This window comes from Trichoderma asperellum, chromosome 6 (assembly GCF_020647865.1).
Source record: "Trichoderma asperellum chromosome 6, complete sequence".
NCBI classification, from domain to species: Eukaryota; Fungi; Ascomycota; class Sordariomycetes; order Hypocreales; family Hypocreaceae; genus Trichoderma; species Trichoderma asperellum.
In genome coordinates this window covers 2,065,252-2,092,168 of record NC_089420.1, presented here as the reverse complement: position 1 = coordinate 2,092,168, position 26,917 = coordinate 2,065,252, and the positions used below count along the sequence as shown (strand labels likewise).

Here is a 26,917-nt window from a genome sequence, read left to right as displayed (position 1 = left end):
GGCGCGGTTGACTCAATGTCCGAGAAGAGCATTTTCGTATGTATTAATTCAAAGCCCCCCTGAAAGAGGGATTTTTTTTCCCTTTTCCCAAGTCATTTCACTTACGCAATTCCTACTTCTCTGCCAAGTCTTCGTGATTGTGTTTCGCAAGCTACCTGAGCCGATCGTCGGACGCGCAGTGGGGATTTTTGCCGAGAGAAATTATCTGATCCGAAAAGTAGTGGGGAGCAATGCAACAATGTAGAGGTACAAAGCGGCGGGGCAGAGTAGGGGCGTGTATCTTGGACGGTCGAGGGACATCTGTGCAACAAAACGGTACTTGCGCTGAGCTTTTTGCGGTCTCTGTTCTCACGACATCCCGGTGGCAGCAGCAACAGTGGATATTCCCGGCCTTGACATGATGGCACCTCCACGTATACGTCTAGTCCAAGCAGGCAATATGGAGCACACTAAGCGGTGGTCCAGAAGCGCGAGACACCGACAGTGAGGGCGACAGTGGCAGTGGCAGTGGGAGCCGGAAAAGCCCTGCTGGCCCATCAAGGGGCCATGGTTGGGCGACGCTGCAAGCTTAGTGTGGGTTGATGGTAGTAGTCGTAATACTAATGCCAGGGAGGAAAGAAAAAGAGGACATCATGGCCGCGCTCTCAGTAGTCAGTCGAGCCGAATCACATCCCAGCCGCTGTCGATCATGCAAGTGGGAGAGGGCTAGAGCTAGACGCACATTGACCCAACTACCGGAACCTGCCCAGATTGGCCGGCAATTCTACCTTTGATAGACCGTTTGATCCTTTTCATGTACTAGTTCTTGGTCGTGTGAGCGCGCGGCTTGTTGGATAACCATCAACAAACCCGCGACTCGTCAGAATGGGCACTCAGGAAGACGCAGAAAGCCTTCATGCTGCGACTGAAGCTGCTATGGCATCCCAAGATGGCAGCGAGGCAGCAGAATCGGTCTCCAACAACAAAAAGGAGCAATCCAAGGTTGGAAAGGTCAGTGTGGTCTCGTTTATCATGAAGCTTGCAGAGTTCGCGACTGACATTGAAGGCCGGATAAATGTAGTTCTTTTCAGAATTCTTCACATACTTCCAGCTTCTCGTCTATGCCAACCCAACATGGCTCGACATCGTCCTTCTCACCGTAGGCACAGTGTCTGCTGCAGCCGCAGGAGTGCCGTTTCCTCTGATGGGAATCCTCTTCGGTCAGCTCGTCGACGACCTCAACACTGCGAGCTGCGATGCCAAGAGCCCCAGCGCGGACGAAGCTTCGCAAATTCAGCATTCAATCGATGACAAGGTGCTCGAGTTGACTTATATCGGCATTGCTAGCTTCGTCCTGATCTACATTTACATAGTCAGCTGGAGCATCTTTAGCCGTCGGCTGGAAGCACGTATCCGAGACCGCTACTTTCAAGCGCTTCTGCAACAAGATGCGACCTTTTACGACAAGCGTCAAGCTGGTGAGCTGTCATCTCGTCTCAATGCAGATGTGCAGGCCGTCCAGTCTGGAACCTCAGAGAAAGTCGGCATCTGCATCGCCTGCACGTCCTTTTTCCTCACAGCCTATGTCGTGGCCTTTATAAAGAACTGGAGGCTTGCTGCCATTCTTCTGTCTCTTATTCCTGCTTTCTTCCTCATGGCAGGACTAGGAAGTGCGTTCTCCGCAAAGTATACCGGTGCCATGTCTGATGCAATTGGCTCGGCATCCTCCATCGCCCAGGAAACTCTGTCCAATATTGCGGTTGTCCAAGCCTTTGGCGCTGGCTCGCGCTTGGAGGCCAAATTTTCTTCACATGTCATGACAGCTCAGAAAAGGGGCATAAAAAAGGCTTTTGCTGCTGCAGTTCAGGCCGGCACTCTATACTTCATTGCGTATGCTGCAAATGCATTGTCTTTTTGGCAGGGAAGCCACCAAATTGTCAATACCATCGCCAATCCTAATGGCGTATCCGTGGGAGAGATTTATACAGTCATTTTCCTCCTTGTAGATGGTGAGTTTTTTAGAGGCCAATCATCATCATCATCATCATAACGCTTGAAACCTCGCTGACAATTGTCATCATAGCATGTGTCGTTTTTGGCTCTATCGCCCCCCTATTGCCCCTGTTGGGGGGTGCGTCCACAGCTTTCCTAAAACTGCGACAAGATATCGAAACACCAGCCACAATCAACTCCAGATCGACTTCCGGCTTGAAACTTTCAGATTCTGCCGCCGCCTCCATTTCGTTCCGCAACGTCTCGTTCGCTTATACCTCCAGACCAGATCACCTTGTGCTCAAGAATGTCTCATTTGATTGCCCTGTCGGCAAATATACTGCGATAGTTGGACTGTCTGGCAGTGGTAAGTCTACAGTGGCTGGCTTGACAACAAGGATCTATGACCCTCAAGGTGGAAAGGTGCTGCTTGACGGGCATGATTTGAAGGACATAAACGTAAAAAGTTTGAGAAGCTTCATCAGCTTGGTTCAGCAGGAGCCGTCGCTGCTAGATCGGTCAATCTTGGAGAATATCGCGTTGGGATTGTTCAACTCGCCGTGGCAAAAGCATCAGAAATTCCAATCCATCATTCTAGGAAATGGACTTGCCGAGGTGGCAGAAAAGGTTAGAGATGGACAAGATCTGACCACTGTCGCTCAGGCGTATAGTTCGGATATGGCTGAGCTCGTGGAAATGATTTGCCAGTCAGCTGCTCTAGCTGACGCATCAACCTTTATTCACAAGCTTGAACATGGATATGGAACTCTTGTCGGCACAGCAGGAAAGCTTGTTAGTGGAGGGCAGCGACAAAGGCTTGCCTTTGCTCGCGCTTTAATCCGAGACCCAAAGATTCTTCTCCTCGACGAGGCGACAGCATCTCTTGATTCAGCCAGTGAGCAACGCATCCAGACGGCAGTTGAGTCGATATCCAAGGGCCGCACCATCATCGCCATCGCCCACCGCTTGTCCACTATCAAAAATGCTGATAACATCATTGTTATGAATAACGGTGAAATTATTGAACAGGGCACACATTTAGAGCTCATGGCGCTTGATGGTTCGTATGCTGGCATGGTTCGTTTACAAAACCTGGCGTCCAAAGAACAGGACGACACGCCATCTTTGTCCAGCACAGCCAAAGGCGAAACTGAAATCATTCTCTCAGAGAAAGAATCTTCTTTGAGTGAAACTGCAGCACTGAGAGAAGATTTACCAGGTACAGCTTTGGAAACTGAACAAGAGCCGAGCCAGACAGCCGCCGAAGGAGAAGATAAAGCGCTGGATGCCGATATGTCGGCTTGGAAAATCATCAAGATGTTTGGCCTCATGCTTCGCCCACATCTCCTGATGCTCCTACTAGCCGTCTTCTCTGCCGTTATCGTTGGCGGTACTTTCTCCTCTGCCGGTGTCATCTTCGGCAATACGGTCTCGAAAGTAAGCCCCTGCAACTCGACCCATCAAATTCTATGGGCAGGCAAGTTCTTCGGCGGCTTGTTCTTTATGCTAGCCGTGGTTGAGCTGTTCGCCTACACGGGAAGCTGGTTCGGCTTCGGCTATGTCGCAGAAAAGCTTCTCTACAATATTCGCGTGCTCACATTCCGCTCGCTCTATGAACAAGAGCTGGACTGGCACCAATCAGAGGGCCGTTCGCCAGCGTCTTTGCTTTCCATTGTCACAGCAGATGCTGCCGCCGTCGGCGGTTTCAGCGGGTCAATTATGGGAACAATGTTTTCCATCATCGTCAACTTCTTCGTCGCCATCATTCTTTCACATATAATCGCCTGGAAAATCGCCATTGTGTGCTTGGTAACTGTGCCTATCCTTCTGGGCTCGGGAATCATGCAAGTCCGTTCCTTGTCACGTTTTGAACGCAAGCATGCCGGAGCATTCTCAAACGCTCTCGGTATTACGGTTGAGGCTGTTACTTCGTACAAGACCGTATCGTCGCTAGCTATCGAAGATGAGATACTGCACACATATCGTCGAGCTCTCAAAGCTCCTCAGAAGGAGATGGCTCTGTCAAGCGCCTATACCAACTTTTGGCTTGCCATCGCCAACAGCATCGGTAACCTTATTTACGCCTTTGCGTACTGGTGGGGTTCAACAAGGATCACAAGGGGGGAGTACAGCCAAGCTCAGTTCTTTATTATTCTCATGGCCATGCTCGTGAGTGCCCAGTTGTGGGGCCAGATGTTCACGTTGGCTCCCGAGGTCTCACGTTCCAGAGCAGCAGCATCTAGAATCCTGAGTCTCATAAACCTTGGTTCTGCCAAGCGCCTTGGTGTGACGGAGACCGAGTTTGGCAATATATCACGCGGAGAGAAAGATGTCGAAGCAGCATCAAGCGCCATTTCAAGCCAAGGGATCAAGCCAAGCCGCGGTGGCGTCACCGTCACATTCCGAGATGTATCCTTCGCATATCCTGCTCGGCCACATATTCAGATTTTGAAGAACACATCATTCACGATACCAGCAGGCCAGTTTTGTGGTCTCGTGGGTCCGTCAGGAGCCGGTAAATCCACAATCATGTCACTGGTCCAAAGGATGTATCGCCCTTCTAGTGGAACGGTTGAGATTGATGGGGTCGATATCTGTGCTCGTGAAGGTGTGGACTTTCGTCATGACATTGCCGTAGTGCCACAAGACTGCGCCCTGTTTGATGGAACCGTCAAGTTCAACGTAGGACTCGGCGCGGTGCCAGGTCACGAAGCCACCGACTCGGAGATCGAAGAGGCCTGCAAGCTGGCTAATATCCATGACACCATCGTGGCACTTCCGAACGGCTACGATACGGAATGCGGTCCTAACGGATCCCGATTGTCTGGGGGTCAGCGTCAACGATTGGCAATTGCGAGGGCGCTAGTCCGAAAACCACGGCTTCTGCTGCTCGACGAGAGCACCAGTGCCCTCGACGCAGAGAGCGAGAGGGCCCTGCAAGAAGGCCTGGAACAGGCAGCCAGAGGCATTACCGTCATTGCCATCACCCACAGGCTACACACCGTCCGCAAAGCTGACGTGATCTTCGTCGTCGAGGGAGGAAACGTGGTCGACAAAGGTCGTCACGAGGAACTGGTGGAGAGAAGTGAGTCGTATAGGATTAATGCGCTGCAGCAGATGCTGGGCTAGGATAGTGGTAGAGTTCGGGATAGAATAGAATACAAGCACTAATAGCATACCTATGTAATACATCAACCAATAGCTAGACGCAGTTCCAACACGTGGGAAGATCGAGACGCTATGAGCGGGCACCAGGGGGGAATATATAGCTAAATCATCAGCTCCTAAGAATATGCGCCATCACCATCGTTGCCGGAGCAAGAGGTCTGAGGAGCAGTCATCTGCCCGCCCCTCACGCCCCAAAGGTGGGATGGATATGATATATCACGGAGGTGTGGCGGGAGCTTTCCCTAAACTACGGGCAGCGATGGTGGATGCTTCAAGCGCTGCAGGAAGGCTATAGCTATAGCGTGCATGAACCGCTAGAACGCAGCGTCGCTAGGCCGCCATGTAGCGGGTGCGCTCCGCTGTTGCCGCCCTCCCTGCAGCGCGACCTGAACTTCTCCCATTTAGCGCAGGGCTGTCAGCTGCAGGTCACATGCTTCCCCCCTGAGCCAGTCACAGCGCACCGATTTACCGTGCGTAATGGGTGCACCTTTTCTGGAGCCTCCCGATAGCGCCATTACGCCGATGCTTGACTCGAGATCCGAGGAGCGGCTAGACAGAGGCTAGGGCATCTCAGAGTCCCATTGGCATAGCCCAAGGCTTGACTGAGGCTTGATCGAGTGTTTGTATGTCAACCTACCGATAGCCACGAGACCCCCATCGCAGCCATCCATCGGCTCCGGCAAAGCACAACACTGCACTGCACATCCATTCATCACCATTCAGCCCCAGGAGCGGCCAGGCAATCCCTCCTCCTCTATTCCTGTTACAGACTCGACAACTTGTTCTAGTAACGACAATACACGCTCAATCGGTGGTCGTGAGCGAGGAGGGAGTGTAGAATTGTCTGCGAAAAGCACCTCGTCGCCATCCCGTTCGCCGATTCCAACGCCAGACCTGACATCTTGTGTTCGACCACACGACAGCGACAATACCTACGAGCTCTCCGATTACAAAGAGATTGCAGGGCGCAAGGCTACTGAAGACCGCGAGCGTCGACGACAAGAGAAACGGGCGTCGAAGCGACATTGGCTAGAGACACGGGACGAGATGAAGTTCTCCCATAGCATTCAGTTCAACGCTGTTCCTGATTGGAGCAGCCACTACATTGCATACAGCAATCTCAAGAAACTGTAAGTCTCGCTACGCCAGAGTGAATATCAGCCAGCTCGTCAACTAATCGGTCCTGCCATCGCTTTAGCATATACCAGCTTGAAAAGACTGCGCATCAAGCGAGAGCCGGCGATGCTGAATCACGACCCCTTATATCGGCCGAGGAGCCAGAGGAAGTCTTCAGCAAATCACTAGGCGTTGAGCTGGAAAAGATTTGCTCATTCTACTCTCTCAAGGAGGGAGAATTGCTCGAGGAAGTTAGCCAGCTTCTACACGATGTAGGAGAGGGCCCTTCTCTTGAAACATCGACTACGTTGCGCCCAACGCAATCCGAAACCCAAAGCACCCACGCTCGACCTACTAGCCTGCATAGCCGTGGCTCCGATGACGATGACAGCGCGACCGACGATGACGAAACCACCGGTCTCACGAGACGCAAAGGCAGCAGTAGATATGGCCGGAGAAAGACTGCGTCTAGCATCCCAGACATGGGTGCATCTTCAGAGTTTGGACGATCTAGGAGATACAGCACTACCATAGATGACTATGGCGATCAATCTTTCCTCTTCGGCTCGACGCTGTACTCGTCCGCCATTATGCTGAAGAAGCGCATAGTAGCCCTCTATGTGCAGCTATGCGAGCTTAAGTCATACGCACAGCTTAACAAGACCGGCTTTAGCAAGGTTCTCAAGAAATTTGACAAGATTCTTGACAAAGAGCTGCGATCATCTTACATCAGCACCTATGTCGATACAGCATATCCCTTCAAGCCGGAGACTAAGAAACTGCTCGAAGAAAATATTGCCAAGATGGAGGCCGCTTACGCTGATGTCGTTACCGGCGGTGATGAGGAACTTGCTAGAAAGGACTTGCGTTCTCATCTTCGAGAGCACGTTGTTTGGGAGCGCAACACCGTATGGAGAGATCTGATTGGTATCGAGCGCAGAGGAGAGGCCGCCAGAATTGGCCAAACATTGCTGGGACAAGACTCTGGCATCACACCAAAGAGATTGCAGGGCGATGATGAGATCATACCAGCAGAAACGCAGATCAAAACGCCTATTGGCAGAATAGTTCTTCCTTCATGGTTATCCAACAGCTCTGTGCTCGCTCTCTTCATATCTGTTGCGGCATTCTTCCTGCTGCTGTTTATTCCCATCTTGCAGAACCCTGAGCAACAGAATTGCCTGGCGCTTCTTGTTTTTGTCAGTCTTCTGTGGGCTACTGAGGTATAATCAAACCATATAACGTCACGTTCAGAAACTTTCTCACTAACCACTACTACAGACTATCCCCCTGTTCGTTACGTCTCTCCTCATCCCCTTCCTGGCCGTCGTTCTTAGAGTGGTTCGTGAGGAGGATCCTACCAAGCCTCAAAAACGACTCACTTCAAAGGAAGCCACCTCTGCCATTTTCTCTGCCATGTGGTCGCCTGTTATCATGCTACTACTTGGTGGCTTTACCCTCGCTGCTGCCCTGTCCAAGTGCAAAATCGATAAGCGCCTTGCGACGCTCATCTTGAGCAAAGCTGGCACTCAGCCGAGAACTGTATTGATTGCAAACATGTTTGTCGCTGCCTTTGCGTCTATGCTCATCAGCAACGTGGCTGCTCCTGTTCTTTGCTTTTCAATCATTGAGGTACGTTTACTAGCGATGATATCAATTCTCGACGTGCATGTCTAATCTGTTCTCATAGCCTATGTTGCGAACTCTGCCGTCAGACTCGAATATGTCCAAGGCTGTCATCATTGGTATCGCCCTTGCTTCGAACATCGGTGGCATGCTGTCACCAATTGCGTCACCGCAAAACGTCGTAGCCATGGGAATTATGCAACCTGAGCCTACCTGGTTGCAGTGGTTCTTCATCGTCATTCCCGTTGGCATAGTCTCCATTGTCTTGATCTGGTTGCTTCTGTTGGTCACGTTCCAGCCTGGCAAGGGAACATCCATCGCACCGATCCGCCCTCTTAAGGAGAAATTCACCGGTGGGCAATGGTTCGTATCCATCGTTACCATCATCACCATTGTTTTGTGGTGCACTAGCCATACTCTGGAGTCTGTATTTGGAGACATGGGTGTTGTGGCCATCATTCCCATTGTGCTCTTCTTTGGCATTGGCATCTTGACCAAAGAAGATTTCAACAACTTTCCTTGGACAATCATCATCCTGGCTGCAGGTGGCTTGTCACTCGGCAAGGCCGTCCGATCTTCGGGCCTGCTCCATACCCTTGCCGACATTGTCTCACGCGAGGTTGAGGGCATGAGCTTATACGGCGTTCTGGTTGTGTTCTCCTCTTTGATTCTTGTCATTGCTACCTTCATCAGCCACACGGTGGCCGCCCTCATCTTCCTCCCTCTGGTGTATGATGTGGGCGTGGCTATGGACCAGCCGCACCCCAACCTCCTTGTTATGGGTGGCGTTCTGATGTGCAGCGCTGCGATGGGTCTACCTACAAGCGGTTTCCCCAACATGAGTAAGTCTTGTAATACTTTCCTACGGAAGCGAATAGGTGCTAACTTTGTCCTTCAGCTGCCATTATGAAGGAAGACGCTACCGGTCAACGCTACTTGAGCGTGAAACACTTTATCAGCCGAGGTGTTCCAAGCAGTTTACTTACCTTGGTTGTTGTAGTGACCCTTGGGTATGGCATTATGGAAGTGGCAGGTTTGGACTAAGTTGCAGTGTCAGGAGAGCTGAGAGTATTTTTGATGGGCGAATGGAGCATTTAGAGACTGGATTATATATGAAGCATATGCGGTACGAATTTGTCAAGCATCGCGAGAAAATAAATTGTCTACAATTTCTTTTCCTAATCTCTTTTTTTAATTTTCAGAATTAGGAATAAATGCATACTAAGTAGATTACACCATTGTTCGCCCTCGCCCAAGATTGGCAATGTCTTGTTGGAGCGATGACAGTGTGTTATGCATGTTCTACACTGTGTCGCAACTAAGCTGAAACGGAAGTACCCTGACGTCGTTGGGATAAGATAGTGCAACCTGACGTGAAGAGCTCCGGCACCAGTTCAGGCAATAATGCCACCCTCAGGCACAGCAGCTTCTGTCGCAAGAATTCGGATCCCAACGCTGTAGAACATCAGCGAGGTCAAATGAAATCGACGGTCTTCTGATGCTCATCTTGAAAAGATTGCGATTCGTTCCCTAGAGCTGGCCGACGCCATGCTCTCCGCCTTTACAGCTCGCCCTATCATAGAGCTCCGACAGCGGGACAAGTCAAAGATTGAGACGATCCTCGCTTATGGTAAGGGCGAATATGTTCATTGAAGCGCTCTCTTACTCTCCAGATGGCCTCTGACCAAATTTTCAGGTGACCGAATTCTCGTCGGGCTCAATAACGGCGCTCTTCGGGTCTACCGCCTCAACGAGCTTCCCGCTAACGGCGCTTCAACGCCTCCACACACCGCAAATGCGACTCCTCCTCAGAATGGCGACCATCAGCCCACAGACTCGGCCGCCAAGCCGACGGATTTATTACGTGAGGTCGAACGATTCTCTACGCGGGCGATAGAACAGCTGGCAATCATAAAGGAAGCAAACACCATCGTCTCTCTATCCAACTATCACGTCTCTCTTCATGACCTACAATCCTACGATCTCATCGAGACCCTGTCGCGAACCAAGAATGCGTCATGTTTTGCCATCACGTCCAATATTGTTAGAGATCCCGACACTGGCGTCCCAGAAATCATCAGCCGGCTAGCCGTTGCGGTCAAGCGGCGGCTTTTGTTATGGAACTGGCATGAGAGCGAGCTCAGCAATGACGTCTCCGAAGTGGTGCTATCTGAGTCTATTCGATCAATAACATGGGCGAGCGCGACGAAGATAGTCTGTGGCATGAACGGAGGTTATGTCATTGTTGATGCCGTAACGCAAGAGGTCGAGGACATTGTGAGCCCGGGTGCTGTGGGAGTGTCGGGTCAAGGAAGCCGGTTTGGAGCTGTGAGCAGTGCAGGAATGGGATACATGGGCCTCGGAAGCTACATGCCCAAGCCCCTAGCCGCCAAGTTGGCTGATGGCGAAATGCTCCTTGCCAAGGACATCAATACGCTATTCGTCAACGATGAGGGCAAGGCCTTGGAGAAGAGGCAGATCCCGTGGCAGTCTGCGCCTGAGTCCATCGGATACTCGTATCCGTACATTGTGGCTCTACAACCTCCCTCTAAGGGCTCACTTGAGGTCCGGAACCCTGATACTCTGTCTCTTATGCAGACTATTCAACTGCCTGGTGCTGCTCAGCTGCATTTTCCTCCGCCTACTTCGAGCCTAGCCCATGCCGGCAAAGGATTTCACATCTCAAGTGACCGCTGTGTGTGGAAAATGGGAGCTACAGACTATGACGCTCAGATTGGGGAGCTCATTGAGGCTAGCAGGTTTGACGAGGCCATTAGCGTGTTACAAATGCTTGAGGATGCTCTTTTAAAGAACAAGAAAGAGACTCTCCGAGAGGTCAAAATGCTAAAGGCAGAAGGTCTCTTTAAGCAAAAGAAGTTTCGACAGTCGATGGACTTGATGAACGAAGATGATGTTCATGCCCCGCCCGAGCGAGTCTTGAGAATGTACCCACCTCTTATTGCAGGAGAGCTCTCTAGATGGGCAAATTACCAGGAGACCCAAGAGAATGCAGACAGTAAAGTGAAAAAGTCAAATGGAACAAGACCGAATAGTCCAGAAATTACTACCAGCGAACATGCCGAGTCTCCCACAGTCGGAGGGTTTGTGAAGTATTTCAAGGGAACCCAAAAGAAACCAACTGACGTCACTTCAATAATCTCGACGAAAAAGGATGGAGAAACAGAAGACTCGGACAACGCCAAAGAAGCACCGGTATCAGAGGACACACCCCTTTCAGGCAAGGAGCTTACAAAGGCCGTCTTGGAGCTGAACAGCTATCTCGCTGGCACTCGAGCTCGCCTCCAGCGTGTCATTGATCCTGTCACCGGTAAACTGAAGCCGCGAGTAGATCAGCCTAGCTCGACGGCAGAGGCGGAAGACCGACTTCTGAAGATTACGCCAGATGAATCCGACAAAGAGCGTGAGCAAAAGCTGTGCGAAACTTTCCGATTAGTTGACACAACTCTCTTTCGCGCATACATGTTCTCACAGCCGTCTCTTGCCGGCTCACTATTTCGTATTCCGAACTTTTGTGATCCGGATGTCGTGAACGAAAAGCTGTTAGAGCACGACCGCTACACGGAGCTGATTGATTTCTTCCACGGCAAAAAGCTGCACAAGTCAGCCCTGGAATTGCTGCATAAATTTGGCGCTACTCCGAAGCCAAACGAAGCAGCCCCAACTCTACACGGTCCAGATCGCACCATACAGTATCTCAAGAGTCTTCCACCCTCAGAAATCGATCTAATCCTCGAGCATGCTGAGTGGACGTTGAAGGCGAATCCAGAATATGCAATGGAGATATTCACTGGCGATACAGAGAATGCGGAAACTCTACCGGCAGAGAAAGTCTTGCCTTACCTCCGAGACCTTGATCCAAAACTTGAGAGACAATACCTGGAACACATCATCATGGAGCTTGATGATACCACGGCGGATTTCCATAACCGACTTGTCGAGCTCTACGTTTCAAGCCTGAGCAACAGCGAGAGGGGCCATGATTGGGATGACCTTGAAGAAAGATTTGTCAAGTTCTTGCGAGAATCTCGACAGGTCTACAGTCTCACCAAGGCATTTGCATTGATACCTAAGGATGGTAAGAGTCCTTTCAACTTGACAGCTAGAATCATCAATTATTGTGCTAACGCCGTATAGATCCCGCTTTTTACGAAGCTCAAGCTGTTGTATTAAGCAACATGGGGCAGCATCGACAATCTCTAGAGATTTATGTATTCAAGATGAAGGATTATGTCAAAGCAGAAGAGTACGTTGCCATGGCGCCTCATCGGTATCTAATGGGACTACAGCTGACCTTTTATCCAGCTATTGTAATCGTGCACATAGATCGCAGGCCCCATCTACAACCCCTTCAGATGACCCAGACGAATCAGCATCGTCTGTATATCACACGCTACTCTCCCTCTATCTTCAACCACCTCCGCCTCACAAACCAAACCTCGAGCCAGCTCTGGACCTGCTTTCCAAGCACGGCTCTCGCCTGCCTGCCACGTCGACACTTGGGCTGATCCCCGATGATCTTCCCGTAGGCTCGCTCGAAGCCTATTTCCGCGGGAGGATACGGGCAGCAAACAGCCTCGTCAATGAATCTCGTATAATGGCCGGCTTGCGAAAAGCCGAAGGCATATCCGTGGCCGCAGAATTACAGCTAGGCGACGGTAAACCCGGAGCGCAAGGCGGCCGGAATCGCCACGTCGTGATCCATGACGAAAGGCACTGTGTCGTGTGCCACAAGAAATTGGCTGGCGGAATGAGAATGGGCGGTAGCGTAGTGGCCGTGTTGACGGATAACACAGTTGTCCATTATGGCTGTTTGAGCAAAGCAACGGGCGCTAAAGCAAATGGTTCGAGAAGGCCCAGTTGGAGTAGAGGTTTTTAGACGCCCCTGTTATTTTTTCGGATTGCTCTTTTTTTTTTATCTTCCCTCTCTCATAGCTAGGTGTTCCTCCTTCTTTTCTCTTCTTCTTCTTCTTCTTCTTCTTCTTCTTCTTTGGAGTCGCTGAGCTGGGTTGGCTTTTATCTGTTCGTATGATGTGGCTATACCCTTTTGTACACATTCTAAGGCGTGCTGTCTTTTTTTATATATAAAATCGTATCGCATGTTGTATCTGCAGAAGCATCTTTAAGTGAATAGAGACGAGATTTTTAATCCTCCTCTTCTTGAACCTCCTCGCCGTAGTTTTCTTCTTCTTTCTCCTCATCCACAGCTGCGGCTCCCTCACGAGCTTTGTCTTCCTCCATACGCGTCGTGAGCTCTTTGTTGATCTGATCTTGAGCTGCAGCAACGGAAGCACGTAGCGATTCAAGGTACTTGGATTTTCCGGCCGGATCGAGGGGAGTAGGCGGCGCGGTGATGGACTTGGTGATGCTGAAGGGGGCGCTGGCAGGCGAGGAGTAAGAAGCTGTGAGGGCGGGATCTGAAGGAGCTGATTGCGACATTGCGAAGAGCTTGGCTTTGCGATTGAAGAGGATCGCTTTGGGGCGTTGTTACGGAATGGCAGCAGAGATTGGTGGGGTAGCAGGCTGACTTGAGAGCTTTGGCTGCTTCATGGAGGGGCAGGTTTTCTAGGTGAGAAGCGCGGATCACGTGGCGGTCCAGAAGTTGGTAGATTTCAATGCCAATCTTTGACGGGGCCTCTAGATGCCAGCCAGTACTCTAGTAGTTTGAAAATATGTGTATTACACCAAGTAAACATCTCTGTGCCTTGGAAGGGTTTGATGTGCAGGCGCCATCTGCAGTCGGGGGCTTCAGATGAAGTCGTTTGACAGTGTCTCATCAGATGAAATCATCTACCTTGTTGGCAACAGCAGCAAAAAAGCTACAAGATGCATGCAATGATGCCTTTAGGGTTACATCATTGCACTACGAGTTGGATACAAGAAGCTACGAGAAGGTATAAAGACCAAACAAAGACTTTGGCTCAAATCCTAAGCGTGAGTCATTCGTCTGATGTCTGCCATAAAAGGGCGGCGGCTTCTTTATATGGCTTGAGGCTCAATTGATGGCGAAGCAATACGAGGAAAAGGGAGCAGTAGCCATGAAAAGCCAGAGAATCGATGAGTCGGAGTAACGCAGCAGAGTAGCCTACCACTACTCGATTTGGACGTCTAGGAATCTCAACAAGAGATTTGAATAATTAGTAGTATTCTTGCGCAATAGCGAAATAGGCATACATATCAGCATCTTACCTGGGGAGAAAAAGAGGTGAAGCATCGCCCTCAACAGAATGATCGGAATTGTGTGATTTATCCTGCCGAAGCAAAACAAACGCTGCATATCGCACTCAAGTTTGCGCAACAAGCTTCGCAACGACTTCCCATAGGACACCGAGAAAGAGACAGCCGCGTCTTCCCGAAGTATACACGCGGGTCCTCCCGGGCCTGAGATTTCTGATGTCTGTTGCAGACGTCGGGGTGACGCCAGGCCATCACAGGCAGACTCGATAGACACACGTCGAGAGCCACAAGGGCGCCAGACATGGAAAACGAGCACAAGAGAGACGTATCTCTCTTGCTTTGAAGCTTTCTCCGAATTTCCCACATGCGAGATGAGGCGAGATTGAGAGGGCCCGGAGGCCGTCATTCTCTGTTTGTAGCATGGAAACGCAGCGTTGAAGAGGGCGATGCTTGAGGAGAAGCAAAAAGGCTGGACGGACGAGATTTTGGTTTTTTTTATAGCTTGTCCAAGCTGTGGTAGGCCCCACATACCATATGTACCTCAGTACTGCTACTACATACTGCTAGTCTACCTCCCGCAGGCTGTGCTTTAGTGCGGAATTTGAGCCTCAGCTTGGCGCGTGGCCTCGGTACTTGAGAATCCACCGAATTTGGGGAGTAAATGAGGTACATATTGCAGCTATGAGCAGAACAGAAGAGAAGTGAACAAAATGTGGTATCAGGCAAGTAGAAAACAGAGTTACGCCTTGACATGATATCTCAGAAATAGAATTTCTGTTCACGTAGCCACAATAAATACGTACTCTAGCCAGCCGATGGCCCGCGTACCTATGGAGCAGAACAGGATGTGATAATGCCTGCCGAGATAAGCTCTATGCATGCAGATCTACTGCCTTACAGTAAAACGACCTACAGGTGCTTCGTGTAGATGCAACCCCACGGCAGCCATCTCATCCTCAACAACTCCAACTCCAGCAGCTCAGCATCTGCCCATCAACGACCAACCTCAGCCTTCGGCCTCTCCTAGAGCTCCCCTCTCTTAGTAGTGCTAGACTTCTGGCGCCTCGACTCTTATAAGAAGCAAGCCCAAGCGATAGACCCACTGGCCGTTGTTGCGACATCGAGTCGCGGCCCGTCCGCCCTGGCCACGACGCCAGAATCACCTCGCCTCATGTTCTCGGCAGCAGCCAAGATGTAACGAGCCCCTCACGCAACCGCAAGATGCAGCCCACACCATCCAATACGGGACGGCCCCAGGGCCGAGCTCCCGGCAGCTTCTCTCCCTTGCCCGGGGTGCCGCGATCGTCCATCGACCTGCCGGGATCATCATCGCGACCACCTCCCCTGCGCATTGTTGACTCGCCCAGCAGCGAGGAGGGCACGCCCGCCATTGTCATTCCAAAGACTCGACAGCACAGCGGCGGCAACCCGCCTTCCACGCCCATATACCAACAGTTCGCCAGCCATGCGTTCTCCAGCAGCGCCAGCGTCCAACAGAGCTATCCTCGCCCAAGCGCACCCCGAACCGCGCCTCAGGGAGCGTCGTCCCCAGTTCTGAAGACGCATTCGAGGAAACACGCTGCCACTCAAGGCATGTTCGAGCCATCGTTGCCATCAACCAGCACATCCAACCTATCCCAGATCGGAATGAACCACAGCGGCCAACCTGGTGGTCCAGCGACTGGAGGATTGTCTGCCAGCGCGATTGCTGCGCAAGCGGCCGTAATGTCGCATCAGAACATCCTCCAGTCGCGCCAGCGATCGCAGACGGCCCCAGAAACCGAAGGCGCGAGGAGAGGGAGCGGGAGCAAAGGCCCTATAAGCCCCCCCACATTGAGCCTGACGGAGGCCAGTGCGCCGCGGGAATCAGCCTTCAATATATCAGGAGGAGGAGCACATCAAGACAGGCTTGGAGCCGCCGCCATGCAGTCTTCCGCCGCTGCTACGGCTGCGGCCAATGTCGTGTTCCCCCGGTCTGGCGGTAATTCTCCAAGAGAGCCTTCCGTATCTCCTCAGCCACAACCATTCCCGTCTTTGCCTGCTGCGACTTCCGCTTCAACTATTTCGGAGAAGCCTCTCTCCAAATCTGAAAAGGCAAAGGCAAAGCTCTTCTCACGGCCATCAAAAATTAGCGCCAAAGACACCAAGGAAAAGGCGTTGCCAAGCCCGGGCAAGATTGGCTCAGCATTATCAGCTCTCCAGAGAGGCAACTTCAGCTCAACCAATCTCACAGACTCTGCTAGCCAATCCTTTTATAACCTTAACAATTCATCTTCAGCAACCATTCGGCCAAGTGAAGCTACCGGGGAGGAAAAAGCTAAAGAGAAAGAGAAGAAGCATCACTTCCTATCAAGACAGAAGCAGAAGCTCAAGGACGAGTATCATTTACCGCTCTCCTCAGCCGCTAGCAATTCAAGACCTACGGATCCAAATGCACCGAGCAGTCTTTACAATTTCAGCGTCCCTGCCAGCCCGGGTCCTACATCTTCTACTTTTGCAAAAGCCAAGAAGGATAAAAAGAATGCTGAAAGATCGGATAGCCGCATGGACAGTGAATCGGTGCCCGGAGATTGGCCTGGAAGTAGCAGCTTGCCATCCATGTCACAGCAATCAAGCATCTTATCCGATACATTGGATGGTGTCAAGTCAGTGCTGACAGGCCTGGCTATGGACGATGCATGGAATTATTTAAAGCCGAAGCTTCTTGTCATTTTCCAAGGCGAAGATATTCGCCTCCCGGTTGAAGACATTAACCGCATTGTTAGCCTGCATATTCAATGGTGTGTCCATAAGAGGTCACCGAACAAAATGCTAGAGGACCTTCGAGAGCTGCTCTCATTGGGCTTCGCTACAATGGATAAAACTCTGCGGAGAATGCCAGAAGAGCGCTTCATGCCAACTCTCGTAGACAATTGGCTCGTTACTTTCACTTCCATCTTGCCTTACATGCAAGCGGCATTGCTGCCCCTTGATCTGGAGGTCTCAGGCTGTGGGACTATCATGACGCCTGAACAGGCACGCGACTTTTGGGGCGGCGTTGTCACTGCTCCCTCTCCTGCAGCAGGGCAATCAGCACAGGTGCTGCCTGCAGCGACTGCTCTCGATGTAAGACGCCTAGTTTTGACGGCCTACCGTGACACCGTCATCCTGTCGCGCTATGATACTCTCAAAACAATATTCTCTCGCCTCTCTCTCGAGTTTCTTCCTTCGGCGTGGGCAAATATGGCGCTCGCGTCTCCTCCTTTGGAAGCTACCCTCTCCACATCGCCTCCCGAATCCTTCTTCTCCATGGCTCGTCCAGGCACGGCCATGTCTATCGATCCTTCAGTTGGCTCGTACAATTCCACTAGCACTACCTTGCTGGGGGACGGCTCTGCCGGCAGCCGCAGTCGAGCTGTGAGCAACGTCAGTCTTGGTAGCCGCGGTAGCGATGGGGTGATTCGCCCCTATACCCCATCAGGCATGCAGGCCCTCAGCAGTGTCCGTGAGCAAAATGTTGAGGACTCGAAGCAAGTAGCTGATATGGTGGGCCGGATGTTCCAGTGCATGAGCGTCCTCTCAAGCATCGGTGGCGTTGGTGGCGACCTAGACGACGCGAGTAACAGGAAGATGGTTGAGCTTTGCAAGATGCTTAAGCTCAACTGGCTAGGTAGAGGTAGGACAGGGCGTAACAGGATGGGTATAGTTGGTGGCAGAGTTCGAAGAGACGAGATCCGTGAGGAGTTGCGAGTTGCTTGAGACTTTTTGATCTGAAGGATATCTGGTGTTGTTTTTTACAATGGATAGGAGAATAGGGAGTTTTTCGTTTTCATTTTGGGAGAGAATATATAACTACTCCGTACTACAATGTGGAATGCTTTTGTTCATTTGATTTTTGATAGGAAGAAGAGACATACGTACCTAGCAGCTTATACATTTTCCTCGAGTTGTGTTTACATAGTGTGTGGCGTTGATTCAGCGGGTGCAGGACACGAAGAGGGTTTCCCCAATAGAAGAAGAGAAAGAAAAATGGTCTTAATAATAACATATCAAACATACATAGCTACTAGAGAACCTACGCAGGCCTAAATCTATCTGTTTTCAATGATAATACCATAACAATCTGTTTAATTGCAAACGTCCAGGGTAGCATCTTTCGTGATTACGCAGTATCAACGCACGATATGTAAACTTTACTTTTCGGCTATCCTTTATCGGGATAAGGGTCTTGTCCAAAAAAAAAAAAAAAAAAAAAAAAAAAAAAAAAAGAAAACAAAAGAAAAGAAAAGAAAATTGGGCACCATTGGTTCGGCGGAAAACAAGCCGAGATATCAAAGATATCAAATACAGTACATCATTCAAATTCCTTTTGATTACAATTGATGGACAAGATTTAAGGGACAGATATGTTAATTATTTTTTTTTATTGTAGTGCATAATTGTAGAATGTCTATGGAAAATCTACGACGAGCATTCTGCTCAAGAAAATCACTGTATACACTTTGACAGGTCAGCCTCAAGCTCAGCTAACGCGTGAAAATAGAACAAGACGTGAAAAAAGAAAAAAAAAGAAAGACAATGTGTTTGATCAGACATCCAAGGAAGTATTAACCCTCATCTGTTCCAGAAAAAGGCTCATCGGAACTCGAGTGGAAACTGCGAATTAAATGGAAATTTTCATCATGCAAACACATGACCAAAGGCATAAAAACTGCTGAAAAGTACTCACCATAAGACGGTCAGGGCACAAGCTTTGTGGCTGCCAGGTTAGCTGTCGATGAAAGGGTATAGTAAGCTGAGAAAATTCTAGAATCTGGGCCATAGAGTTAGCATGGCCACCAAAGCAGAAAACAAAAATGTGCATTGAGCAAATGTGTGCAAAGGTCAGACAATTATACTGGCAAGTAACAGATCCTGAGGATCCGAGTAGTCAAAAACTTCTTCATGGTCGATTCGGTTGGGAAAAGAAGACGTTTATTAAGTGTCATCATAAAAAGAGGGAAAAGGAATTGCATATTCCTGTGAAGGGACGAAAAAAAAAAAAACACGGAAATTCTTACCTTTTGACATCACATGTCAAACACGCGTTTGCACAACACGCTTCGAGAAACTCTATTCGGACAGACCCGTCGTCTTTCTGTTCCAGCCAGGAGAAAATAGAAGCCAAAATCAAACCTCTCAGATTCGTTTCCAGCGCTGGGAAAGACGACGAGACTGCCAGCGAGCTCTTTGCGTTGGCAAGAAAAAAAAAGTATGTTGGAAGGAAAGTTTTGCTCAGAAGCTCCATCGGCGAGAGAAGATATTCCCAGACAGTGCTAGCAAATTTTTCTCACTAATCGCACTGTCAATATCTCACGTGATACAGTCCTCCCGCTTAAAGTATTAGCGGCGGCAGCCGGAAATGGTGCCTCGGATTTAGTCATCTCATTATTCAAATGATTTCACTTGACAGAGCCAGGCAAGATTGCTAAGGCTGAATGCAGCGCTAGTAAGTACTAGGTAGGTTTGCCGCGGATTTTCGCAAACTGAGGATTATGTGCATGTCTGCGGATAATTTGTCACTGCGCCTCAGTGTTGTGTCAAGGAGAATTATTCGCTCCGGTATTCGCACTAGCAGAATTCCCCGATACCTTTGTTTGGTTGTATTTGCTGCATGATTCTCCCATCAGCCGCAGAAACGCGGAAAAACCGGTCAGATAAAGAAAGATGCGATTTGGGCCGGTGGCGGACGACGCTGCCAGGTACCAGGTATTCAATTCCGTCTTTCGTCCGGAAAAGAGTTAACCCGATGTTAGCGGCCCCGTTAGAGAGTTACGATAGCTTTACCAGCCACCGACTTTGGGCGGACTATGGCGATAAGCAGACTAGATCAGAGAGTGGATATCAAAATGATGCTTGAATAGGTTTAATTGGGGCTGTTCTTCCAGGATGGCTGCGTACTGCAATTTCAGAACGATTACAAGATCTCGTAGTAGAACATTCAAAGGTTGGATTGCATACGAGATATTCGAATCCTTATGAGATTTGTTTTTCCACAAAGAGAGATAAGGAGAGAGAGATATAGAGAAGAAATCCGAATAAAAATAATTGTAAGAAAAAAGGAGCGATGGTGTAGCCCCAAGCCCCCCTCTTTGTGTTGAGGTATCTACTACTGAGGTATGTGATATGCCAGCGAAAGTATTCGGACTTTGAGAAAGTTGAGGAATACTTTCAGTTTTGTTAGTGCTCTTGGTAGTAGTTCTCCGCTCCTAGACACTGGCACTACTGTATTACTTGGTACCTTTACGTTCTCTTTACAGTACCTACAGGTAGATATCTGGGGTCGAAATACCTTTTGACGGTGCTGCCTATCTGAGGTGATGGGGCCTCGTCGCCCTGAACTTTCCTTACTGATTACTAGCAGTATGACAAAAAAAAGCCCACTCAGTTGTTCACTAGATCCATCTTCAAATCACTTTGAAATTTTCTTCTTTCCTCTGCATATAATGCCACTTCGCTACTTCTCTTTCCAAACTCTGCAGCTCATATAGCACCTACATAGTGGTTTATACTTCCTCACTCACCCTCCCACACACAAGCAACAAAAAAAAAAAAAAAAAAAAAAAAAAAGGCAAGTCAGAAGCGGGGCTTTTGCACGGGATAGTTGCATATTCTCCACGGCCCATCCCTGGCCTCTCTCCTCCCCTGGTCATTCCCGCCCACTCACGTACCCACGCACCAAAGATCCCCCAAACGCCGTCTCGCTGCTCCCGCAGGGTTGGTCTGCCATATCGACGCCTTGCCTGCTGCACTGCGACGTCCTTCGTCTCGCCAGACGGCCTGGGGACCTGACACAACATCCACCTGGATACGTCCCTCGTCCTTTCGCATCTCCTCGCCCTCTGCTCTATACTAGCTTCTAGTATCCGCTCCGGCACCAGCACCAGCACCAGCGCATACTGTGGCGGCAACAGCGCTGCGAGTCGCGCCAGACGCTTGGGCAAAAAGACTGGGAGAAAAAGGACGCGGGCTGCCAAGCAGAACAGCCAAAGAGCCGGTTGGGTCGGTTGCCGCGATTATACGCAGGCTGAAGCAGGCTGCAAAACCCCGTCTGATCTAGCGGAGATATTTATTCACCTCGCTCTGCATCGCGTCCCAATCTCGTTTTGCCGGCCTGTTCCTCTGGCGCCCGGCTTTTCCCTTCTAAATTGGCTTTCTTGTCCCCGAACATAGCTCTTCTTTGGGCTTATTCCCCTACTTGCTGCCCACTCAGCCGCTAGGCCCTTTATTTGTCACCCGTCGCAGTGTCTTGAGTCGGGCTGGTGTGGTATCACGGATCGCACCACCAACTACCCATCGGACCGCATTATCTCTTGCCGATGCATCGTCGCCACTGCAAGCCCCGTCGCTTCTTCTCGCTATAGACGCATTTTTATCCGTTTTGGACGCGGACTCTGCGCTCTCGACGATTGTTGCTATTACCAATTTTCTAGAAGTCCTACTTGCGGTACTGCCGCCTCCCACCGCTGCTACCCCGTGATCCACGCTACCTGTCGCCGCGACGCGAAACCCCAAATATATAGCAACAGAGGACAAGGCAGCAAGACTTGAGCCCACACAAAGAGGAAACACGTCTCTCTGTACCGACAACGGTCGCGATCTCTCATAACCCCCATCGTATGCGCATGCGATAGTGTCTACGGACGCTCGTCGATATCCACGCTGTGGATAGCCGACCTCATCTAGAGATGATGGCCGCAAGTATGGGCCCCAACTTCGCGGGGCACCCTGGGATGGGACATCCGGGAGTCGCAGGGCATCCGATGGCAGGCCCTGGTATGCAACCCAACGCAGGCCAGCAGGGCGCGCCTGGTGGGATGCCTCACCAGTTTGCCGGCAGCCACATTGCCGTGTCTGGTCCAGGAGGCCAGGTCAATCCGGCCTTGATGGGCGGCATGCCTCCCGGGGCAACCCCGAATCCTCACCCGATGCACCAACTGAGCCCCGCGCAACAACAGCAGATGTTTCAACACCAGCAGCAGCAGTTGCAGCAGCAATGTAAGTATCTTGCAAGGATATCCGTCATGGACTTGGCAGACTAACGCGCCGGCAATCTAGTTGGGATGAACAACCCGAGCGCAATGGCTGCTATACGCCAGCAGCACATTCTCCAGCAACAACAGCGGCAAGCTTTGATGGCGCAGCAGTTCCCAGGAATGACTCCTGCCGGAGTCAACGGCATGCCTATGGGCATGCAACTCACACCGCAGCAAATTCACCAGCTGAGACAGGCGCGGAACGCTGCTGGACTGGGTCACGTAAATGTCAGTTGTTAGCTCATATGACAACCTCTTCACCGCAATGGAGAGAGCTGAGACACTTGCTAACATCACTCCGTAGGCGCATAACCCGCAAGCGATCATGGCCCAACAGCTGGCCCTTCAGCAACAGGCAGCAGCCCAAGCCCAGCAACAGGCAGCGCAGCAGCAGGCTCAGCAGCAGCAGCAGGCCGCGCAGCAGCAAGCAGCGCACAACCAGCAAATGGCTGCGGGCCATAACCAAGCACAACACATGACGATGAATGCTCAACCTATGCCGGGTATGCCACAGCCGAATCCTATGGCCACTCAGCCATCAATGGGCGCTCAGCAGCAGCCGGGTCAGCAACCGCCAGGCCAGCCCCAGCCGCAACCCCAGCAGCAACCTGGTCCCCAGTCGCAGCCGACGCCTCAGCAAGCCTCACAAGCCGGTACACCTGCACCGACGGGGCAACAGACTCCTCAGACACCCGCACCGACTCCGGCTCAGGCGAATCAGATGCAGCAGGGCCAACCCCAGCCTCAACAGGCCCATCCTCCGAATCAAACTCAGATGGCTGCCGTGGCAACCCAGCAACTCATGGCCAACACCATGATGCAACAGCAGCAGCAGCAGCTTAGAGAAGGGATGAAGACAAGGTGCCTTTTAAGACTGATGCACTTTGGCGAATGCCTAAGTACCTTCCCTGTATGTGCTGCCCTAAAACCTTTGATAGTCGGGTCTTGAATGCTGACATTCACTTCTTTAGGGAGCAAAGAGCAAAGAGGATCTCGCGTATTGGGGCAGAGTTGTATCCCAGTTCTTCTCATCACCCAACGGCGTTTTCCGCCATTCATTACACGTTAGCGAGAACGAAGATGCAGCAGATAAGCAATATGAAATTGCTTACCCGGTAATTGCTCGATATATCCATACCTATTTCAGCAGTGGCGTCAAAAGTATACAACTCATTCTCGACGGTGGGAGCATCGACAAGGCATTGCCTGGGGACTGCTACTGTATCGAGAACCAACGAGCAAGCTTCGTCTATTGGTTTGAGACGGGTTCACATGTAGGTTTTCTCCCTGCTGCTATGATGTTCACGAGCCCCTTGTTTCCGGAGATTTCCGGAGTTGTTTGGCTGTATTGTTTGGCTGTGTGCTAATCTATCTTGCCTTCCTAGCTTGTGGCCAATGGAACGCTACGTACGCAGTTTGATGCCGAACAGAAAATCGAATTGTTCGAATTTCTCACCACAGGACACGAGGAATTTGTATCTATGCGAAGTGTCGTCGAGGCAGCGAAGCCAACACATGAATGGATCAAGGAGTGGCGTACTGTCAACACGATTGATGGCAAGCAGTCTCCAGAAATGTCCAAGAAGGGCAAGGCTCGGCAGCTCAAGTCGCCTCAGAAAGAGCCACCCGGAGTGCTGGTTGATCTTAATTCGGCTGTTAACAAACAAGGTGTCACTCCGGCCGTCCATCAATTCCTCGAGGTATGTCAAAGACAGGTTATATACGAGGTATAATGGGGAAGTTGAACGATCTAACTAAATTCTGTAGATTGTGGAAGTCATGGGTCAGATGAACCCACTAATCGGATTCTATAACTCCAACCCTGGCCTGACTCCCTATGGAGCGCTTGAACAATACGTAGCAACCCAAATCAATAGCGCGACACCGGCGATGAATGGCCAAGCTATGGTACAAGGGCCCAGGACACCCGGTTTTGGGCAATTTCCAATGGGAGCGAGCCCTGCGGCGGTACATATGAACCTTCCCGGCTCACCTCACATCGGTAGTCCCGCGCCAGGTCAAGCTCCTGGCATGCAGCTCCAGCCAAGCCAACAGGGAACAAGTTCGAGCGGGCCAAGTGCAAACACGTCACCGGCTTCCAATAAGCGTCGGCGTCCGTCTACTGTCAAAGTTGAAGATGATTCCATCGCCCCAGGCGCTGGCCAAGTCAACGGGGTACAGAGCAGGGTCAAACCCCAGACTCCTCGGATGGCAAAGCGTGTCAAGGGCAACCCAGCTTGAGATGCGATAATGCATGATTGACATTATTAGACATCTTTCCTGCCTACGGCATAAAAAGCAATAATGCCGTAGCACGCATTACGCCAATTTTTTTTTCACGTCCTTAATCATCATGCAGCATGGTGGCGTCTTGTGTTTGAACTATTTTATGGTTTCATCGACTTGGTGTTTTTATCTTTGACATTTCTTTTATCGATATTGGACAAGTTGGAAAAAAGCTCTGTTTTGCAAAAGAGAACCCGGATAGTGTACTCGTTCCCGACAGTATGCGCGTCTTGGCAGCTATTTGGAAAGCCCCCTGTTTTCCACAGGTCTATGTGTGTGTCGGTGGATTGATACCCAGTGGTTGGTTTGGTGTGTGTATATGTTGGCAATAAACAAGACCCGGGAGCAGCTCGACGCCTTAGTGCGGAAGCATCGTTCATCCAGGACCCGACGTTTCCACGGACCTAGTGCTCTATTCTCTCTTTTTCCCCCCCAACATTGTTCTGCTCTCTACATAACGACATATACGGAGTAGACGCCATGAGATGCGGAGTTTTTGGGTCTTGCCACGTTGTGCGACAGTTTTAGCGAAGGAAATATTAGAGCTTTTGTGCCGGCGCTGTTTGGAAGAGAAAAGGAGGATAGGCTCTTATAATTTGGGTAACGGAGTTACTCGTGTACCATAAACTTTTATCTCGGAAGACTCGACCTGTCTAGTGGGTTTTGCTTTTTTGTTGCGCATCCCTTGCTTAAGTTCTTCCTTTCTTCAAAGACCTATTTGATTTTTTCTTTCTGCTCTTTCTGTTTTTACCGGAAATGTTTCTGGGATCTCGAAAGTTACTGCTCGAAAAAAAAAAGTTTTTGTGTCTCAACGCAAGATAGACACAGCATTACTTTTTTTTTTTTCCTTTTCTTTTCTTTTCTTTTTCTCTTTTCTTTTTTTTTTTCTTTTTCACTCCATGGGTCAGGGGAAGAGGTGCAGATTGAAGCTTGAAACGGCTTCGTCCTACTGTCACTTTCTCTACTTCTCTTCTTTGTCCGTTGGAGGGGCTGGTCTTTTTGTTCTATGCTCCAACCTCTTTTCTATATTCTTTTTGCCTTTGAGCAAGTCGGTGTTCTCGCTGAGCAGCCGCGATTTTTCTGATATATAAGCAAATGGTCACACACAACCCCCCTATTTCTCCTCCTTCTGAAGCAATAAAAAAAAAGGGCGACAGATATACATAAAAAAAAAGAGTTTTTCTTGGAATATTATACTACTACAGGATGCAAATGTGTGAGTATGGGATGGTTTATTTGCGATGTGTTTTGGCGAGGACTGGTTAATTTTTTCTTTTTCTTTTTCTTTTTGTATACGAATGAGGGGAGCGGGGGTGTTTTATAGTCGTACATGCTGATTTGTTTGTTTTATGAAAGTTGACTGTTCATTTTCTTCTCCTATTTAATTATCTTACTAAAGATGTGATACTTTGAAATGGTCTTCTTCCGCTTCCTTCCTTGTGAGAGTGATGATGAATGAACTCCGTTCGTTTAGCCCATTGTGACAGGGCCATCATGCGGCTTCTGCTGCTGCTGCTGCTGCTGCTGCTGCTACTACGGCCTGGTCCCCATCCGTAGCAGCAGCTGGAGTTGAAACTGTATCCGTGGCTGTAGTTGTTGTAGTCGAGTCCAACCCACCATCATCCTCTTCAGACGTAGAAACGGAAACGCCCATATCCACCGCAACAACAGCTTCATAGCCCTCCCTCTTAATCTCCCGCAGCGCCTCTTCCCAGTCCCTCTCCTCGATCCCTCCCATCCTCACCACTCTGACCACGTCCCCCGGCACAACCAGGCCTACACCCGGCACAACATCCATCCCAGATACCACCAACGCGTTGCCCCTCGGCAAGACATACAGCTTCACTCTGAGAGGGTCGATTCGCCCACCCGGATGCCGGATCGAAAGGCCATGATGTCCAGCCCAGGTCGCTAACCCCGCAAGCAGGGCATCTCTACTCGGTAGCGACGAGTCCTTGTATGTCGCGCTCGAGAGGCACAGCGGAGGCGTATAGTCGTCGGATGGGTGGCCGTAAAAGACAATCCGCAATGTGAAGAAGCTGCTTGGTAGATTGTTGATATCGGTGCCTGGCGGCAAAACTGATGGCTGAGCGGGTGCCACGATGAATGAAGGAGGAGTAAAAGGAGGATGAGCTACCATTGTTGGCGTCGTTGTGATGACAGGAAGATGATAGTATTGGACTTGAGGCGTCAGTAGAAACTGAGGCTGCGACATGGGTATCATTGGCTGTTGAACAATGGTGGGATAATGGACTTGGATTTGCCCGGGGGGGTTGATTCCGAAGCCAAGAACGTGGGATACGAATGTCATGATGTTGGCAGATCTTGATCGGATATCTTTCTGTAGACAAGTAGAGTAACGCCATCGCCCATCATCCATCAGCGAGAGGATGGAGAGCTGTTATGTCGTCGTGAAAAAAGAACAATTCACAGCTCGAATTGGGCAGATATTCATGACACTGTTTAAGTGAGCATGCGAGAGTGAACAAGAGTCGCCTTAA

General features: G+C 50.3%; 9 protein-coding genes across 9 annotated transcripts; 7 read left to right on the top strand and 2 right to left on the bottom strand.

Moving 5' to 3' along the window:
• The first annotated feature begins 62 nt into the window (after positions 1-62).
• On the top strand, positions 63-5,285 carry TrAFT101_010139 (uncharacterized protein). Its single transcript, XM_066128854.1, has 3 exons — positions 63-990; positions 1,061-1,988; positions 2,063-5,285. The coding sequence occupies exons 1-3, from the start codon at positions 865-867 to the stop codon at positions 5,098-5,100; spliced, it is 4,092 nt and encodes a 1,363-aa protein (XP_065984979.1). The 5' UTR covers positions 63-864; the 3' UTR covers positions 5,101-5,285.
• Positions 5,286-5,600: 315 nt separating this feature from the next.
• On the top strand, positions 5,601-9,114 carry TrAFT101_010138 (uncharacterized protein). The gene is made up of 5 exons (XM_066128853.1): positions 5,601-6,269; positions 6,338-7,478; positions 7,537-7,887; positions 7,946-8,723; positions 8,780-9,114. Exons 1-5 carry the CDS (start codon positions 6,187-6,189, stop codon positions 8,923-8,925), a joined length of 2,499 nt encoding a protein of 832 aa, XP_065984978.1. The 5' UTR covers positions 5,601-6,186; the 3' UTR covers positions 8,926-9,114.
• Positions 9,115-9,270: 156 nt separating this feature from the next.
• Positions 9,271-13,213, top strand: TrAFT101_010137 (uncharacterized protein). Its single transcript, XM_066128852.1, has 4 exons — positions 9,271-9,511; positions 9,578-11,977; positions 12,037-12,145; positions 12,205-13,213. Exons 1-4 carry the CDS (start codon positions 9,430-9,432, stop codon positions 12,776-12,778), a joined length of 3,165 nt encoding a protein of 1,054 aa, XP_065984977.1. The 5' UTR covers positions 9,271-9,429; the 3' UTR covers positions 12,779-13,213.
• TrAFT101_010136 (uncharacterized protein) lies at positions 11,994-13,466 on the bottom strand. Its single transcript, XM_066128851.1, has one exon. The coding sequence runs from the start codon at positions 13,336-13,338 to the stop codon at positions 13,045-13,047; it is 294 nt and encodes a 97-aa protein (XP_065984976.1). The 5' UTR covers positions 13,339-13,466; the 3' UTR covers positions 11,994-13,044.
• Positions 13,467-14,901: 1,435 nt separating this feature from the next.
• TrAFT101_010135 (uncharacterized protein) lies at positions 14,902-18,141 on the top strand. Its single transcript, XM_024908015.2, has one exon. It carries the CDS (start codon positions 15,298-15,300, stop codon positions 17,812-17,814), a length of 2,517 nt encoding a protein of 838 aa, XP_024760922.1. The 5' UTR covers positions 14,902-15,297; the 3' UTR covers positions 17,815-18,141.
• A 770-nt stretch (positions 18,142-18,911) lies between these two features.
• TrAFT101_010134 (uncharacterized protein) lies at positions 18,912-19,391 on the top strand (the record flags this gene model as incomplete). The annotated part of the gene is made up of 1 exon (XM_066128850.1): positions 18,912-19,391. The coding sequence occupies one exon, from the start codon at positions 18,912-18,914 to the stop codon at positions 19,389-19,391; it is 480 nt and encodes a 159-aa protein (XP_065984975.1).
• A 1,023-nt stretch (positions 19,392-20,414) lies between these two features.
• Positions 20,415-20,957, top strand: TrAFT101_010133 (uncharacterized protein; the record flags this gene model as incomplete). The annotated part of the gene is made up of 2 exons (XM_066128849.1): positions 20,415-20,457; positions 20,779-20,957. The coding sequence occupies 2 exons, from the start codon at positions 20,415-20,417 to the stop codon at positions 20,955-20,957; spliced, it is 222 nt and encodes a 73-aa protein (XP_065984974.1).
• Positions 20,803-25,820, top strand: TrAFT101_010132 (uncharacterized protein). Its single transcript, XM_024899957.2, has 6 exons — positions 20,803-22,092; positions 22,153-22,358; positions 22,435-23,040; positions 23,102-23,404; positions 23,516-23,830; positions 23,898-25,820. Exons 1-6 carry the CDS (start codon positions 21,783-21,785, stop codon positions 24,369-24,371), a joined length of 2,214 nt encoding a protein of 737 aa, XP_024760923.2. The 5' UTR covers positions 20,803-21,782; the 3' UTR covers positions 24,372-25,820.
• An 88-nt stretch (positions 25,821-25,908) lies between these two features.
• On the bottom strand, positions 25,909-26,796 carry TrAFT101_010131 (uncharacterized protein; the record flags this gene model as incomplete). The annotated part of the gene is made up of 1 exon (XM_024909732.2): positions 25,909-26,796. One exon carries the CDS (start codon positions 26,794-26,796, stop codon positions 25,909-25,911), a length of 888 nt encoding a protein of 295 aa, XP_024760924.2.
• Positions 26,797-26,917: the final 121 nt, after the last annotated feature.

Bases quoted from the DNA above. Each gene is read 5' to 3' on its own strand.
- TrAFT101_010139 (XM_066128854.1), top strand. From the start codon at position 865: ATGGGCACTCAGGAAGACGCAGAAAGCCTTCATGCTGCGACTGAAGCT. The intron at 991-1,060 runs GTCAGTGTGGTC...GGATAAATGTAG, and splicing joins AGCAATCCAAGGTTGGAAAG to TTCTTTTCAGAATTCTTCAC. The intron at 1,989-2,062 runs GTGAGTTTTTTA...TTGTCATCATAG, and splicing joins CATTTTCCTCCTTGTAGATG to CATGTGTCGTTTTTGGCTCT.
- TrAFT101_010138 (XM_066128853.1), top strand. From the start codon at position 6,187: ATGAAGTTCTCCCATAGCATTCAGTTCAACGCTGTTCCTGATTGGAGC. The intron at 7,479-7,536 runs GTATAATCAAAC...CCACTACTACAG, and splicing joins GTCTTCTGTGGGCTACTGAG to ACTATCCCCCTGTTCGTTAC. The intron at 8,724-8,779 runs GTAAGTCTTGTA...TTTGTCCTTCAG, and splicing joins AAGCGGTTTCCCCAACATGA to CTGCCATTATGAAGGAAGAC.
- TrAFT101_010137 (XM_066128852.1), top strand. From the start codon at position 9,430: ATGCTCTCCGCCTTTACAGCTCGCCCTATCATAGAGCTCCGACAGCGG. The intron at 9,512-9,577 runs GTAAGGGCGAAT...CCAAATTTTCAG, and splicing joins TGAGACGATCCTCGCTTATG to GTGACCGAATTCTCGTCGGG. The intron at 12,146-12,204 runs GTACGTTGCCAT...CCTTTTATCCAG, and splicing joins GATTATGTCAAAGCAGAAGA to CTATTGTAATCGTGCACATA.
- TrAFT101_010136 (XM_066128851.1), bottom strand. From the start codon at position 13,338: ATGTCGCAATCAGCTCCTTCAGATCCCGCCCTCACAGCTTCTTACTCC.
- TrAFT101_010135 (XM_024908015.2), top strand. From the start codon at position 15,298: ATGCAGCCCACACCATCCAATACGGGACGGCCCCAGGGCCGAGCTCCC.
- TrAFT101_010132 (XM_024899957.2), top strand. From the start codon at position 21,783: ATGATGGCCGCAAGTATGGGCCCCAACTTCGCGGGGCACCCTGGGATG. The intron at 22,093-22,152 runs GTAAGTATCTTG...CCGGCAATCTAG, and splicing joins GCAGCAGTTGCAGCAGCAAT to TTGGGATGAACAACCCGAGC. The intron at 23,831-23,897 runs GTATGTCAAAGA...TAAATTCTGTAG, and splicing joins CCGTCCATCAATTCCTCGAG to ATTGTGGAAGTCATGGGTCA.